This window comes from Lampris incognitus, chromosome 14, assembly GCF_029633865.1.
Source record: "Lampris incognitus isolate fLamInc1 chromosome 14, fLamInc1.hap2, whole genome shotgun sequence".
Classification (NCBI taxonomy): Eukaryota; Metazoa; Chordata; class Actinopteri; order Lampriformes; family Lampridae; genus Lampris; species Lampris incognitus.
In genome coordinates this window covers 45,252,589-45,268,701 of record NC_079224.1, presented here as the reverse complement: position 1 = coordinate 45,268,701, position 16,113 = coordinate 45,252,589, and the positions used below count along the sequence as shown (strand labels likewise).

The 16,113-nt window shown below is 45.8% G+C and overlaps 1 protein-coding gene across 1 annotated transcript in view; it reads right to left on the bottom strand.

The window, feature by feature from the left end:
- The window catches only part of dnaaf11 (dynein axonemal assembly factor 11), a 72,531-nt gene that overhangs the window by 39,210 nt on the left and 17,208 nt on the right, over window positions 1–16,113 (bottom strand). The window contains exon 7 of the mRNA XM_056293931.1: window positions 7,654–7,731. Within this exon, the coding sequence (XP_056149906.1) occupies window positions 7,654–7,731 (78 nt within the window). The remainder of the gene's footprint in view (window positions 1–7,653; window positions 7,732–16,113) is intronic.

Sequence of the window (16,113 nt, the reverse complement as noted above, 5' to 3'; positions counted from 1 at the left end):
TTGATGTGTAAAGTGGGTAGTGACATAACATTAACCACATGATGCCATGATAACAACCTCCCTCTACATGTCAATAAGACAAAAGAAATCATTTTGACTTTAGAAAGATCAGAGAAAATCACATTCCTGTTTCCATCAATGGATCGTCTGTTGACATTGTGGACGGTTTTAGACTTCTCAGTTTACACATCACAGACACCTTCACATCGTCTCTCAACACCAACTGCATCCTCAAGAGGGAACAGCAGAGATTGCCTTTTCTGAGGCATTTCAAGAGTTGTAACAGTATCATCGAGACTGTCTGTACAGGCTGGATCACAGTGTGGTTTGGCAACCTGACTGATCAGGACTGCAGACTGCTTCGAAGGACGAAAGACAGCAGCAAAATGCTGGTGTACATAATCTATGTACATGAGTAAGACTGTGTATTTCTTTACAAGGTGCTGATATTGAACAAGTAAAGGAGGCCAGATTGCTGGGGGCTACAATAGATGAAGCACTCTCTTGGCCTACTCACATTAATAATATTGTAACACAAATGAGCAGAAGTATTTCAATCATTAGAAGGAGTGGCTACTTTCTAACTAACACAACTACTAAGCAAGTCATACAATCCTTGGTCTTGTCACATCTGGACTACTGCCCAGCAATCTGGTCAAATGCACCTAAACAAGAACTAAATAACAGTTCCTGCAGATTTCTCCTCTATAACATCAGGAGGATTCGCCCATTCCTCACCGATGAGATGGCACAGGTGCTCATCCAGGCTCTGGTCATCTCCCGGCTGGACTACGGCAACTCCCTCCTTGCTGGTGCCCCAGCGTCGGCCATCAGACCTCTGGAGCTTGTTCAGAAAGCTGCAGCTCGTCTGGTGTTCAACCGCCCTAAGTTCTCCCACACAACTCCCCTTCTCATGTCCCTACACTGGCTCCCAGTAGCTGCTTGCATCCAGTTTAAGACTCTGGTGCTAGCCTACAGGGCAGTGAAAGGAACAGCTCCTTCCTATCTCCAGGCCATGGTCAAACCCTACACCCCCGCTCGACCACTTCGCTCTGCTGCCTCGGGACGCCTGGTTGCCCCGTCGCTCAGAGGCCCCTGCTGCCGATCGACCCGGTCACGTCTCTTTTCTGTCCTGGCCCCACAGTGGTGGAATGAACTCCCCACTGATGTCAGGACAGTAGAGTCGCTGCCCATCTTTTGGCGCAGGTTGAAAACTCACCTCTTTAAGAACTACTACCCTGTTACTTGTTCTTAGCACTTACTGTATTCACTCATTTAAAGAAAAAAAATCTCTTTCTTGCACTTTCACTTTAGCACCGGTTTTGCTCTTAGATGCTTGTTTAGATGCACTTATGACCGCTGATGACTAGTAGTTCTCCTGATTTCCTACGTTAAATGCAATTATTGTAAGTCGCTTTGGATAAAAGCGTCGGCTAAATGACTGTAATGTAATGTAATGTAAAATCCAGCTTACCCAAAATAGAGCTGTGAGACTCACTCTGCATGGCTCAGTTAGAAACAGTGTTGAAAGAATGCGTAAAGACTTGTCTTGGATGAGTCAATGAGAGACTAGCTTGTAGCCTGATTCTGCTTACGAAAAACATTTCTACACTACGCAAACCTGCTTGCCTCTCCTCTCAGCTGTTGCTCACTAGTGATGGTCACGACTATGGCACTAGACATGCCGGGAGGGGTCATTCCCCCTGCCTAAACCCAGAAGTGATGCCTTAAAAAAAGACTGTAACGTACAGGACAGTTACTTACTGGAACGGATTTCCGCAACATCTGGTTTCAGTTACCAGCAGAGTTGATTCAAGAAGAAACTGAGAGAATATGTAATGCAGAAAGAGATTGTTTTACATTAGGTTTATTTTTTATGCGTGTTCGCTATATTCTTTTATGAGTTAGGTTTGCTTTATTTTTATTATTTTAATTATTTTTTTTCTTCATTCACAGGAATTACTTTTGTTTTTGTCTAAATTGGATATAATGGGTATATAGGATTTTGTGCAGTAATCAAAGCTATTTGACAAGTGTAGTTTTGTGTGACGTTTCTGGTTATTGCTGTTATATTGATATATGTATATCATGTTTTGCTTATTGAATTTTAGATTAACTGTTGTACTGTTAGACCCCAGGAAGAACAGTTGCTGCTGAGGCAATGATTCATGGGGATCTGAAATGAAGAAGAAAAATAATATGTAGGTCTGTAGTGGGGGTTTTTTCTGTTGGGATGGTGTGTCCTTGTGGCCTTTGCATTAAGGCAGAGAAAGCCGGAGCACAAGAACTTCATTGTGTTCAAATACACACGACAATGAAGTTGAACTTGAGCGACAAGTTGTGACCTTTCAAGGAAAAAAAAAAACGACAACAATAAAAAACCCACTATATGAGGCACCTGTGATTGGTTGTGTGCGCTTACAGCTTGGCAGTAGAAAGCAGCATTATAACCATTTATTATATAGCATGCTGCTCTGTTTGCTAGAGTGACCAAACCAGAACTGCTTGTTTCCTTCACAGTCAATAAGTTGATATTATTGTTAGGGCACAGTTTCAATGTTCTCTACTTCAAAATCTCTTTTTCCAGTACTTGAACTTACAATGGCTACAGTACGATATCAGTATGGTGTTGTTCTCATACTGGACTATGTCTACTACTATGTCTACTGCTATGTCTCTGGTACAGTAACAGAACCCTCTGGTGTTCTGTGAGAATAATTGAGGATCAAGAGTGGGTGTGGTTTTGTTTGTGGGAGAGAACAGTCTGCAGAAAGTGGGCCGGTATTGAATATGTGTGGATATCAAACCACCTTGACATACTGAACCCAACTGTGCACAGATATTGAACGCTAAAGAGTGAATACTGGAGAGGGCTAATCCATGAGAGGAGACAGAGCTTTCCATAAACTATCCTCACCTCTGACCTCAGTGTGGAACAGACTACCAACGAAGTCAATCTTCATCACTGTCTATGAATAAACAGGCCTACCCTTTCCATACACCATATCCTGTGATTAGGTGTTCCACAGCACAGTATGAGGACCAAATATACAGAGGTATACTCAAATACATCTATACGTGTGTGAGTTTGTGTATGTGGATGGAGATCTGTCAATGTGTTTAAGGGTGTGTGTTTGCAAACACATTGTACGTCACCTCCTGTCTTTACAAATGTCTCGCTCTCTACAATCAACTACACTATAATAAAACTGCCAGCTGCAAAAGTGTCAAAATGTCACGCGAAAATCTTTATGTAATACATGTTATACTGCATGGCTGCCATACTGTCACCGGGTGTTGATACACTCCAACCCTCCTGTCAGCCAAATGACCAGATGCTGTGGGGTTGGTTCATCCAGGATGTGAATGTTGAGGGGTTTATTATGCTGGTGCTTCTGTGTCGTCTACTTATGTGAATCTGTACTGTTATTAAGTGTAGTCTGTCAATGCTGCAGGCTAGAATATCTTATTCAAGGGCTGTCTGTTGTTCTAGTGAGCTGTGTTTTAACGTCTAACTGCTGTGTTTTGTATATCAGCCATGGAAAAGAATTTTGTGCCTGAGATCAAATATCAAATCTATCTGTCTGTCTGTCTGTGGTGTTTTAGTGCTGGTCCCAAGCCCAGATAAATGGGGAGGGTTGCATCAGGAAGGGCATCCACCATAAAATCTTTGCCAAATCAAATATGTGGCTCATAAATCAGATTTTCATACTGGTTCTGGGTTACCAACGACCGCCACCAGTACTGTTGGCCAGCAGAGTGCCAATGGTAACTATACTACTGTTGGGCGAAGGAGAAAGAGAGGGGAAAGGCATGTCCAGTGGCAGTAGGAGAGGAGGAAAGGTAGGATTGTGGAGGTGAGAGTCAGCACTTGAATGTTGGCAATATGACTGGTAAAGGGAGAGAGCTGGCTGATACAATGGAGAGAAATGAAGGTCGATCTACTGTGTGTGCAAGAGACCAGGTGGAAAGGGGAGTAAGACCAGGAGCATTGGAGGTGGGTTCAAACTCTTCAATCATGGTGTGGATCCAAGGGGAATGGGGTAGGGGTAATCCTGAAGGAAGAGTATGCCAAGGGTGTGCTGGAAGTGAAGAGAGTGTCAGTCAGAGTGATGAGTATCAAGCTGGAAATCAAAGGTATGATGATGAATGTTGTCAGCACATATGCCCCACAAGTTGGGTGCGAGATGGAAGAGAAAGAGGAATTCTGGAGTGAGTTGGATGAAGTGGTGGAGAGGGTGCCCAAGGAGGAGAGAGTTGTGATCAGAGTGGACATCAATGGGCATGTTGAGGAAGGGAATGGCGGTGATGAGGAGGTGATGGGTAGGTATGGTGTCAAGGAGAGGATTGTGGAAGAACAGATGGTGGTGGATTTTGTGAAAATAATGGAAATGACTGTTGTGAATATGTATTTGAAGAAGAGGGAGGAACACAGGTTGACGTATAAGAGTGGAGGAAGGTGCACACAGGAAGACTATATCTTATGCAGGAGGCACAATCTGAAAGGGACTGGAGACTGCAAGGTTGTGACAGGGGAGAAAGTAGCTAGGCAGTATCAGATGGTGGTCTGTACGATGACTTTGGAGACCAAGAAGAGAAAGAGAGAGAAGGTAGAGCCAAGAATCAAACGGTGGAAGTTGAAGAAGGAAGACTGTTGTGAGGAGTTCAGAGAAGAGTTAATACAGGCACTGGGTGGTAGTGAAGAGTTGCTGGATGGCTGGGCAGGCACTGCAGAAATAGTGAGGGGGACAGCTAGGAAGGTACTTGGTGTGTCATCAAGACAGAGGAGGAAAGACAAGGAGACTTGGTGGTAGAATGAGGAAATACACGAAAGTACAAGGAGGAAGACATTGGTGAAGAAGAAGTGAGATAGTCAGAGAGATGAAGAAAGTAGACAGGAGTACAAGGAGATGTGGCGTCAGGCGAAGAGAGGTGGTGAAAGCAAATGAAAAGGCGTATTGTGAGTTTTATGAGAGGTTAGATACTAAGGAAGGAGAAAAGAGCTCATACCAATTGGCTAGACAGAGGGCCCAATCTGGGAAGGATGTGCAGCAGGTTAGGGCGATCAAGGATAGAGATGGAAATGTGCTGACAAACGAGGAGAGTGTGCTGAGAAGGTGGAAGGAGTACTTTGAGGGGCTGATGAATGAAGAAAAGAGAGAAGGTTGGATGAGGGGATAGTGAATAAGGAAGTGCAGTGGATTAGCATGGAGGGAGAGAGGGTGGCTATGAAAAGGATGAAGAGTGGAAAGGTGGTTGGTCCAGATGACATACCTGTGGAGGCATGGAGGTGTTTAGGAGAGATGGCAGTAGAATTTTTAACTATACTTAGCACAAAAAGTAAGGAATTTGTGTTTGGTAGATTATTTCTTTATTATAACAATGCTTTTTGGCAATAAATCTTATGCCATTGGAAAGCCTGTTTATTTCCCTTTTAAATGGGGCCACATTTGTAAGGAACATGCATTTCTGGGATGAGCAGCAGAGCTGAGTATGTGAGTTGCGCCCATGAAAAATTTGCCAGATCTTCTCTGCCAATGCCAAACAGCTTATTTTGCTGTTGCTATTGACTCTTGTTTTGAGCTTCTGGTACCCCAGGTGCTGACCATCAGGTGCCTGATATAAGATTTATTGCGAAGAAGCATTGTTAAAACAAAAAAATAATCTACCAAACACAAATTTCCTTACTTTTTGTGCTAAGTTTAGATTGTTTAACACAATCTTGGCAAGTGAGAGGATGTTTGAGGAGTACAAAAGTGTTCTGGTACCGATTTTCAAGAACAAGGGCGATGTGCAGAACTGTAGCAACTACAGAGGCGTAAAGTTGATCAGCCACAGCATGACGATATGGGAAAGAGTAATAGAAGCTAGGTTAAGAGGAGGGGTGATGATTAGCGAGCAGCAGTATGGTTTCATGCCATGAAAGAGTACCACAGATGTGAAGTTTGCTTTGAGAGTGTTGATGGAGAAGTATAGAGAAGGTCAGAAGGAGTTACATTGTGTCTTTGTGGATTTAGAGAAAGCATATGACAGGGTGCCGAGAGAGGAGGTGTGGTATTGTATGAGGAAGTCGGGAGTTGCAAATAAGTATGTAGGAGTGGTGCAGGATATGTATGAAAGCAGTGTGACAGTGATGAGGTTTGTGGTTGGAATGACAGATGGGTTCAACGTGGAGGTGGGATTACACCAAGGATCAGCTCTGAGCCCTTTCTTGTTTTCAGTGGTGATGGACAGGTTGACAGATGAGATCAGGCAGGAGTCTCTGTGGACTATGATGTTCACGGATGACATTGTGATCTGTTGTGAGAGTAGGATGCAGGTTGAGGAGAGCCTGGAGAGGTGGAGGTATGCACTGTAGAGAAGAGGAATGAAAGTCAGTAGGAGCAAGATGGAATACCTATGCGTGAGAGAAAGGGAGGACAACAGAATGGTGAGGATGCAAGGAGTAGAGGTGACAAAGGTGGATGAGTTTAAATACAAGGGGCCAATTAACCAAAGTAACGGGGAATGCGGAGGACAAGTGAAGAAGAGAGTGCAGGCAGGGTGGAGTGGGTGGAGAAGAGTGTCAGGAGTGATTTGTGACAGAAGGGTACCAGCAAGAGTTAAAGGGAAGGTTTACAAGATGGTTGTGAGACCAGCTATGTTATATGGTTTGGAGACAGTGGCACTGATGAAAAGACAGGAGGAGGAGCTGGAGGTGGCAGAGTTGAAGATGCTAAGATTTTCATTGCGAGTGATGAAGGACAGGATTAGGAATTAATACATTAGAGAAACAGCTCAGGTTGGACGGTTTGGAGACAAAGCAATAGAGACAAGATTGAGATGGCTTGGACATGTGTGGAGGAGAGATGCTGGGTATATTGGGAGAAGGATGCTGAATATGGAGCTGCCAGGGAAGAGGAGAAGAGGAAGGCCAAAGAGGAAGTTTATGGATGTGGTGAGGGAGGACATACAGGTGGCTGGTGTGACAGAGGAAGATGCAGAGGACAGGAAGAGATGGAGACGGATGATCCGCTGTGGCGCCCCCTAACGGAAGCAGCCAAAAGTAGAAGATTCTTGCAGGTGATGGAGGACAGCGGGCACATATGTGAGCATGCTCAGTTGGTTTCAGGGTAAAATGAGAAGGCTTTAGTTGTGCGCCTGTGGCACAGTGACATATTAAGCATGGGCGGTGCTAAATGTTTGATTGACAATATAACCCCAAACCTTCACCCAAATCTTAACCCTTGTAAATCTGACTGGCACAGCCCTCCGCCAAATGATAATACCAAAACATACATGTTGAGCGGGCCTGGTCAAATATGTCAGTCAAACGTTTAGCACCGTCTAGTTTCAACACGTTGCGGTCACATGTCCAAAAGGTAGGTATAGTTTGGTAAAACAAGTTAGCTAGTATAGCTAGCTAAATTCTCCCTAGATGTGAATGTGTGTGTGTGCGTGTGTGTCTGGCGGCCTGTCCAGGGTGTCTCCCCGCCAGCTGTGCAATGACTGCTGGGATAGGCTCCAGCATCCCCTCGACCCTGAGAGCAAGATATGCGGTTTGGATAATGGATGGATGGAGTTAGCTAGGATATGTATATGGGTGTTCAGTACACATTCAGGTTGTTAGTGATAGAGTGAACTAGTGTCTGTGTGAGCATGCTCAGTACGTACTTGGGTTCGTTGACATTCATGACTCGTCCCTCAGGAGTGATCAGGGTCCTTGGAGGCTTAGGTGGCTTCTCTCTCTCCCTGCAAAATAAAAAAGAATGAATAGGATACAGTGTGTGTGTGTGTGTGTCTTAAGGTGTCTGTAGGTGTGTGTACTATATGTGGAGTGTGTATTTCTGGATATAGGGGTGTGTGTGTGTCTGTAGATGTGTGTTTGTCTGTTTGTTTTTAAGTGTCTGTATGCGGAGTGCGTCTGTATGTCTGTATGTGTGCGTATTTGGAATGTGTGTATGTGTCTCTATGACTCGGTGTGTGTCCATGTCAAATGTGTGTCTCTACATCTGTAGGTGTGTGTAGCAGGGTTGACTGATGGCATTAGCAGGGTTATGGTGACTTTGGGGTGAAGGTAAGAGCTACCATTCTGCTGCTACTAAGAGCATCCATAAAGGTGTGCACACACACACACACACACACACACACACACACACACACACTCCACCCATTAAGCCCCGTCAGTAGCAGATGAATGGTGTTGCCGGCAGAGAAGCTCTAACAGAGTTTTTATCTGTCTTCGGAGGGTTGACCATGAGGACCTGCATGCTGGCATACCAGCCGTGTTGGAGGGGAGTGTGAGGGCAGGCTACACAGGGAGCGAGGATTGCGACCAACCACCCTCCATCATCTACTCCATCAAATCACTGAGCTTTACTTCACATCTTTATTCGAACCTTTTCCCGTAGAACTCGGGTAAAAGTCCTAATCAGAATCCAGTACCTTAGGATGCTGGAGGCTTGAGAGAGAATCTCAGAAATGGTTCTGGTGCTGATCAAACAGTAAATACTTCGAGAGAAGAACATGCCGGTAGTGATCAGATGAATCCACAATTAATGTAGGTGCAAGGAATCTTGAGAAATACACAAAATAAAGGACAGAAAGACTCCGCACAGTGTAAAAGACAGAGGGGATTATTATACTACTACTAAAACTCAAAAGTAATTTATTCCATAGTGCTCAACTAAAAGGTGCAGATGAGAGAAACTTATGAGCAATAAGTAATAGTAATAATGATAACTGCGGCGGCACGATGGTGCAGTGGATAGCACAGTCGCCTCACAACAAGAAGGTCCTGGGTTCGAACCCCAGGGTAGTGCAACCTTGGGGATCGTCCCGGGTCGTCCTGTGTGTGGAGTTTGCATGTTCTCCCTGTGTCTGTGTAGGTTTCCTCCAGGTGCTCTGGTTTCCTCCCACAGTCCAAACACATGTAGGTCAGGTGAATCGGCCGTACTAAATTCTCCCTAGGTGGGAATATGTGTGTGTGTGTCGGCCCTGTGGTGGCCTGGCAGCCTGTCCAGGGTGTCTCCTCGCCTGCCGCCCAATGACTGCTGGGATAGGTTCCAGCATCCCCGCGATCCTGAGAGCAGGATAAGCAGTTTGGATAATGGATGGATGGATGAATATTAAGCAATATAGCTGAAATGTTTGCTCATGAGTCACTCTCACTTCCACTTTTTAGTTGTGCACTATGGAATAAACTACTTTTGATTTTTGCACTATAACATCGTCCCAGCCTGCTTTGCAGACTGCAGTCTTGTTTTTCATATGGATCATATAGTAAAATGAGGCACTAGTTTTGTCTAAGTGAGAAAATCAGCTGATAGAAACTACTTTCCTTAATATAGAACACTGGCCACTGACCTGTATTTTTCACCAGCCTGTCACGAGTTTAGAAGATTAAAGTACAGTATATAGGATGTCTCGGTCCCATGTCTGCAAGTTCAGTCCAGTCAGTCGTTTTACCAGGTCTCCTAGGTTAGTTCAGATAGTCGTTTTACCAGGTCTCCTAGGTTAGTTCAGATAGTCATTTTACCAGGTCTCCTTGGTTAGTCCAGTCAGTCGTTTTACCAGGTCTCCTTGGTTAGTCCAGATAGTCGTTTTACCAGGTCTCCTAGGTTAGTTCAGATAGTCGTTTACCAGGTCTCCTAGGTTAGTCCAGTCAGTCGTTTTACCAGGTCTCCTAGGTTAGTTCAGATAGTCGTTTTACCAGGTCTCCTAGGTTAGTCCAGTCAGCCATTTTACCAGGTCTCCTAGGTTAGTTCAGATAGTCGTTTTACCAGGTCTCCTAGGTTAGTTCAGATAGTCGTTTTACCAGGTCTCCTAGGTTAGTTCAGATAGTCGTTTTACCAGGTCTCCTAGGTTAGTCCAGTCAGTCGTTTTACCAGGTCTCCTAGGTTAGTTCAGATAGTCGTTTTACCAGGTCTCCTAGGTTAGTCCAGTAAGCCGTTTTACCAGGTCTCCTAGGTTAGTTCAGATAGTCGTTTTACCAGGTCTCCTAGGTTAGTTCAGATAGTCGTTTTACCAGGTCTCCTAGGTTAGTTCAGATAGTCGTTTTACCAGGTCTCCTAGGTTAGTCCAGTCAGTCGTTTTACCAGGTCTCCTAGGTTAGTTCAGTCAGTCGTTTTACAAGGTCTCCTAGGTTAGTTCAGATAGTCGTTTTACCAGGTCTCCTAGGTTAGTTCAGATAGTCGTTTTACCAGTCCTCCTAGGTTAGTCCAGTCAGTCGTTTTACCCGGTCTCCTAGTTTAGTTCAGGTAGTCGTTTTACCAGGTCTCCTAGGTTAGTCCAGTCAGTCATTTTACCAGGTCTCCTAGGTTAGTTCAGTCAGTCGTTTTACAAGGTCTCCTAGGTTAGTTCAGATAGTCGTTTTACCAGGTCTCCTAAGTTAGTTCAGATAGTCGTTTTACCAGGTCTCCTAGGTTAGTCCAGTCAGTCATTTTACCAGGTCTCCTAAGTTAGTTCAGTCAGTCGTTTTACCAGGTCTCCTAGGTTAGTCCAGTCAGTCGTTTTACCAGGTCTCCTAAGTTAGTTCAGTCAGTCCTTTTACCAGGTCTCCTAGGTTAGTCCAGCCAGTCGTTTTACCGGGTCTCCTAAGTTAGTCCAGATAGTCGTTTTACCAGGTCTCCTAGGTTAGTCCAGTCAGTCATTTTACCAGGTCTCCTAGGTTAGTTCAGTCAGTCGCTTTACAAGGTCTCCTAGGTTAGTTCAGATAGTCGTTTTAGCAGGTCTCCTAAGTTAGTTCAGATATTCATTTTACCAGGTCTCCAAGTTCAGTCCAGTCAGTCGTTTTACCAGGTCTCCTAAGTTAGTTCAGATAGTCGTTTTACCAGGTCTCCTAGGTTAGTCCAGTCAGTCGTTTTACTAGGTCTCCTAGGTTAGTCCAGTGAGTCGTTTTACCAGGTCTCCTAGGTTAGTTCAGATAGTCGTTTTACCAGGTCTCCTAGGTTAGCTCAGTCAGTCATTTTACCAGGTCTCCTAGGTTAGTCCAGTCAGTCATTTTACCAGGTCTCCTAGGTTAGTTCAGTCAGTCGTTTTACAAGGTCTCCTAGGTTAGTTCAGATAGTCGTTTTACCAGGTCTCCTAAGTTAGTTCAGATAGTCGTTTTACCAGGTCTCCTAGGTTAGTCCAGTCAGTCATTTTACCAGGTCTCCTAAGTTAGTTCAGTCAGTCGTTTTACCAGGTCTCCTAGGTTAGTCCAGTCAGTCGTTTTACCAGGTCTCCTAAGTTAGTTCAGTCAGTCGTTTTACCAGGTCTCCTAGGTTAGTCCAGCCAGTCGTTTTACCGGGTCTCCTAAGTTAGTCCAGATAGTCGTTTTACCAGGTCTCCTAGGTTAGTCCAGTCAGTCATTTTACCAGGTCTCCTAGGTTAGTTCAGTCAGTCGCTTTACAAGGTCTCCTAGGTTAGTTCAGATAGTCGTTTTAGCAGGTCTCCTAAGTTAGTTCAGATATTCATTTTACCAGGTCTCCAAGTTCAGTCCAGTCAGTCGTTTTACCAGGTCTCCTAAGTTAGTTCAGATAGTCGTTTTACCAGGTCTCCTAGGTTAGTCCAGTCAGTCGTTTTACTAGGTCTCCTAGGTTAGTCCAGTGAGTCGTTTTACCAGGTCTCCTAGGTTAGTTCAGATAGTCGTTTTACCAGGTCTCCTAGGTTAGCTCAGTCAGTCATTTTACCAGGTCTCCTAGGTTAGTCCAGTGAGTCGTTTTACCAGGTCTCCTAGGTTAGTCCAGTGAGTCGTTTTACCAGGTCTCCTAGGTTAGTCCAGTCAGTCGTTTTACCAGGTCTCCTAGGCTGGTTCAATCAGTCGTTTTACTGGGTCTCCTAGGTTAGTTCAGTTAGTCGTTTTCTCAGTCATCGTCTCCCAGCGCCTCAGTTATGTTCGGCAGTCATTGTCTCCCACAGTTTCAGTCAGTCAGCCCACTACCTTAATCGCTGTCTGTTGTCCTTCCTGTATTATTTTGACGTTCACACCTGTCTTGTCGTGTCAATTCCTGCCCCTGGTTTTGCCCTCAGTAGCTGTTCCCCCATTCCCTCATCTACTCCCCAGTGTATTTAGTCTGTTTGTTCTCCTCGCTCAGTGTCAGGTCGCCCTGTGTGTGTAACCTGTGTAAAATGATCCAGCCAGGTTCCTCCAGTGTGTTGTTTCATAGTGTTTTGACCTAAGCTTTGGTTTCCCTGACCTCGCCTTTGTCTGCTCCCTGGCGGAGTTTGTTTACCCCATCTGACTGTCCTGTGTACCGAACCTCTTTGGCAAGTAGAAGATTGTTTTGTTTTGATCATTAAACTGAGTGTGCTCTCACCTCTCTGTCTGAGTCAGGAACTGGGGTTCTCACCTGTCAGTTTCCCCTGGGAAACCTAAGTCTCAGTAATGGATGAAATGGTGCCAATGTGGTAGAGAGTCGACTAGTCGAGCAGAAACAGCTGAGCAACCACCTGACAGAATGTGTTTGAGTGTGTGTGTGTGGGGGGGGGGGTGGCATGGAGTCACAAAGAGAGAAATCATGTTCTCTTTGGATTGTTCCCGCCTTTTTCACCCCAATTGTACACGGCCAATTACCCCACTCTTCCGAGCCATTCCGGTCACTGCTCCACCCCCTCTGCGGATCCGGGGAGGGGGTGCCTCCACCAATACATGTGGAGTCACCAGCCGCTTCTTTTCACCTGACAGTGAGGAGTTTCACCAGAGGGACGTAGCGTGTGGGAGGATCGCACTATTCCCCCCAGCCCCCCCCCCCCCCCCGAACAGGAGCCCCGACCGACCAAAAGAGGTGCTAGCAACCAGGACATACCCACATCCGGCTTCCCACCTGCATAAAAGTTCGAAAGATAACTCTACAGGAGGCCATAGAACTCAACCCCTCTCCCCAGTTAAAATAACATCTCTGTCTCAACCTCTTTCTCTCCCCATTTTTTCCTCCCTCTCTCACCCTCTTTCTCATCAGCATATGCTGTTGACTTTTCAAGGTCAAAATATGAAACTCTATGCTGTAAAGCACCTTGCACATCAGAGAAATACCCAGGGCCCTATTTAAACGATTTATGGTGCATGTGCTTTAAGGCCGTGTCCAGATCCACTCTTGCTATTGAAACTGTCCATAATCTGGATGCAAAGTAAGGCGCAAAGGGGTTACTAGTCTCTTAATTAACCATAGGTGTTTTGGGCGTAACATGAATTAAACCAATCAGTGTCATCTCTCATTCCCTTTAAAAGCCAGGTGCGCAGGGGCATCCGGGTAGCACAAGGGTCTATTCTGTTGCTTACCAACACGGGACTGCCGATTCAAATCCCCGTGTCACCTCCGGTTTGGTCAGGCGACCCTACTGACACAATTGGCTGTGTCTGCGGGTTGGAAGCCGGATGTGGGTATGTGTCCTGGTCGCTGCACTAGTGCTTCCCCTGGTCGGTCGGGGCGCCTGTTTGGGGGGGAGGGGGAACTGGGGGGAATAGTGTGATCCTCCCACATGCTATGTCCCCCTGGTGAAACTCCTCACTGTCAAGGGAAAAGAAGCAGCTGGCAACTCCACATGTATCGGAGGAGGAATGTGGTAGTCTGCAGCCCTCCCCGGATCAGCAGAGGGGGTGGATCATCGACTGGGATGGCTCGGAAGAGTGGGGTAATTGGCCAAGTACAATTGGGGAGAAAAGCCAGGTGCACTTGCACCTTGGCAAAATGCTGTTTAAATGGGGGATTCTGCAAGTTGGAGAAATGAACGGTTTTCTGCTGAGGTATCGGATCTGCTCGAGTGCAAAGTGAAAGCGTGCAAATGGACCATCTACTGGAGCAGCAGGAACCCACCACAGCTCCCTGCTCAACTTACACATGGTCTTGTATTGACGTTGCAGGAAAATCGATCCGTTTTTGATAGGCTCTTTCGTTTGATGGGTTTTGACATCCTCAACCTGACGGATCCATTGAAGATACCTACGTGTATTGCCATGATTGGTTAATAACTAGCCAATAATTTTTTGCATGTTTGTGCACTGCTGTGTGTCCCTGTGTGTGTAACAAACAGTGGGTACGCGCATTGTGCACCCACCTATGCAGGCGCATGTTAATATCGGAGTAATGCGCCCTTTAAATAGCAGGAAACTACTGCGCCACACTCGGTTCAACTCTGATGGTGTGCAGCAGGCTCGGATACCTCTGAGAGGGCTTGTTAGTTAAATAGACACTGCCGACTAACTGTTAAAAACAGCAAATCGGTCATTTGTCACTCCACAGATGCAGCCTGTGTGTGCATGTTAGGGTCCGACTCCCCTCTGCATGCACTGGATTTGAGCTGAGCCTGTGCAAAATGTTTGACAACAGTAGCTGATGTGCAGCAGTGAAGCCAATCAGCAGCTTCATGGTCAACTCATGCAGCTTTAAGAAAAAAAAGCTCACTTTGCTTCTAGCAAATCTGTTAAAAGAAGAAATGAAGCAAACCTGTCTCACAGTAACATGATGGTGAATGTAAGGAAGATCAAATTTGTCATTTCACTATGGTTTTCTGCTTCAACACTATGCCAGAGTGCATGTAGGGATACGTCTGCATTTAGAGAAACATTTTTTGCCTCATAGCTGCGGCGCAGTGGTTAGCGCAGTCGCCTCACAGAGAGAAGGTCCTGGGTTCGAGCCCTGGGGTAGTCCAACCTTGGGGGTGGTCCCGGGTCGTCCTCTGTGGGGAGTTTACATGTTCTCCCTGTGTCTGCGTGGGTTTCCTCCAGGTGCTCCGGTTTCCTCCCACAGTCCAAAGACTGGTCAGGTGGATCAGCCGTACTAAATTGTCCCTAGGTGTGAATGTGTGTGTGTGTGTGTGTGTATGTCGGCCCTGTGATGGACTGGCGGCCTGTCCAGGGCGTCTCCCCGCCTACCGCTCACTGGCTGCTGGGATAGGCTCCAGCATCCCCGCGACCCTGATAAGGATAAGTGGTTTGGATAATGGATGGATGGATACTGCGCCACTGACTTCAGACCAGGTTTTCGTTGGTCAACGACACCATCGCTTTCTGCTGCCTCAGGAGAGCAATGCGCCTGACCACACTTCATTTTAAGACCAACACGCCCATGGGCGCTCAGATAGGCACATGTACATTTGCTATTTAAACAAGTTGGGTGCTGGGTGGGAGAATGACAACTGCGTCGGTCTGAAACTAGCAAAGCCACGTGCGTTGTGCTTTGCGCCGGATGTAAAATGGGGCCCCTAATGTTTGGACCGTGGAAGGTCTGAGTCAGCATGACATCAGAGGTGTGACAGTTCCCCTGGCAGCCTACGTGGAGTCCAGAGCTGAAGAGAATTGGTTCAGACAGTTCTTGGTTAGCCCTGCCCTCATCCTCTGCCACACTCACTCACACACACACACACACACACACACACACACACACACACACACACACACACACACACACACACACACACACACACACACACACACACACACACACACACACACACACACACTCCTTATTTTACAGTATTGTCCTCACAACTCAAATCTCTCTCCCTCCCTCTCTCTCTAATGCACACACTTTATGGTATCATCCTCACGACTCTCTCTCTCTCTCTCTCTCTCTCTCTCTCTCTCTCTCTCTCTCTCTCTCTCTCTCTCTCTCTCTCTCTCTCTCTCTCTCTCTCGCAATGCTTGCATCTCAAGTCTGCCTAAGCAGAGATGACTCAGTTTTCAGCCACTTTGTTTGGTGTGCGTGTCAGCCTGCCAGCATACCAGTGGGTGATAGGGCTTAGGGGTCCCCGAGGCCTAGTTAAAAACTACAGACTCTTCTGGAAACATTAGAAATCAGTTTAAAAGATGCTATGGGTCATATTGTCCCCTCTCAAAAGCATAACATGAACATGTGATATCATAATGATTAATATCATAATGTGACTATGTGACTAGTAAATACCATAATATGACTATTAAATATTATACTAGGACTAGTAAATATAAGTAGGTGTTGCTGAGTGGTATTGAAGGATTAAAAATAAACAACTCACACAGATTTCTACGTTCAAAAACACAGGTATCGGTCCAGCTAAATGGTTTTAATGCCGTTTGATGCCCCCACAAACTCAAATCACAGTAAACTGAGAATAACTGAAGGAGTTTGAAAACGGCAGGTGTCAGTAAAGGTGGTGTGTATTCTTTTCTATTTG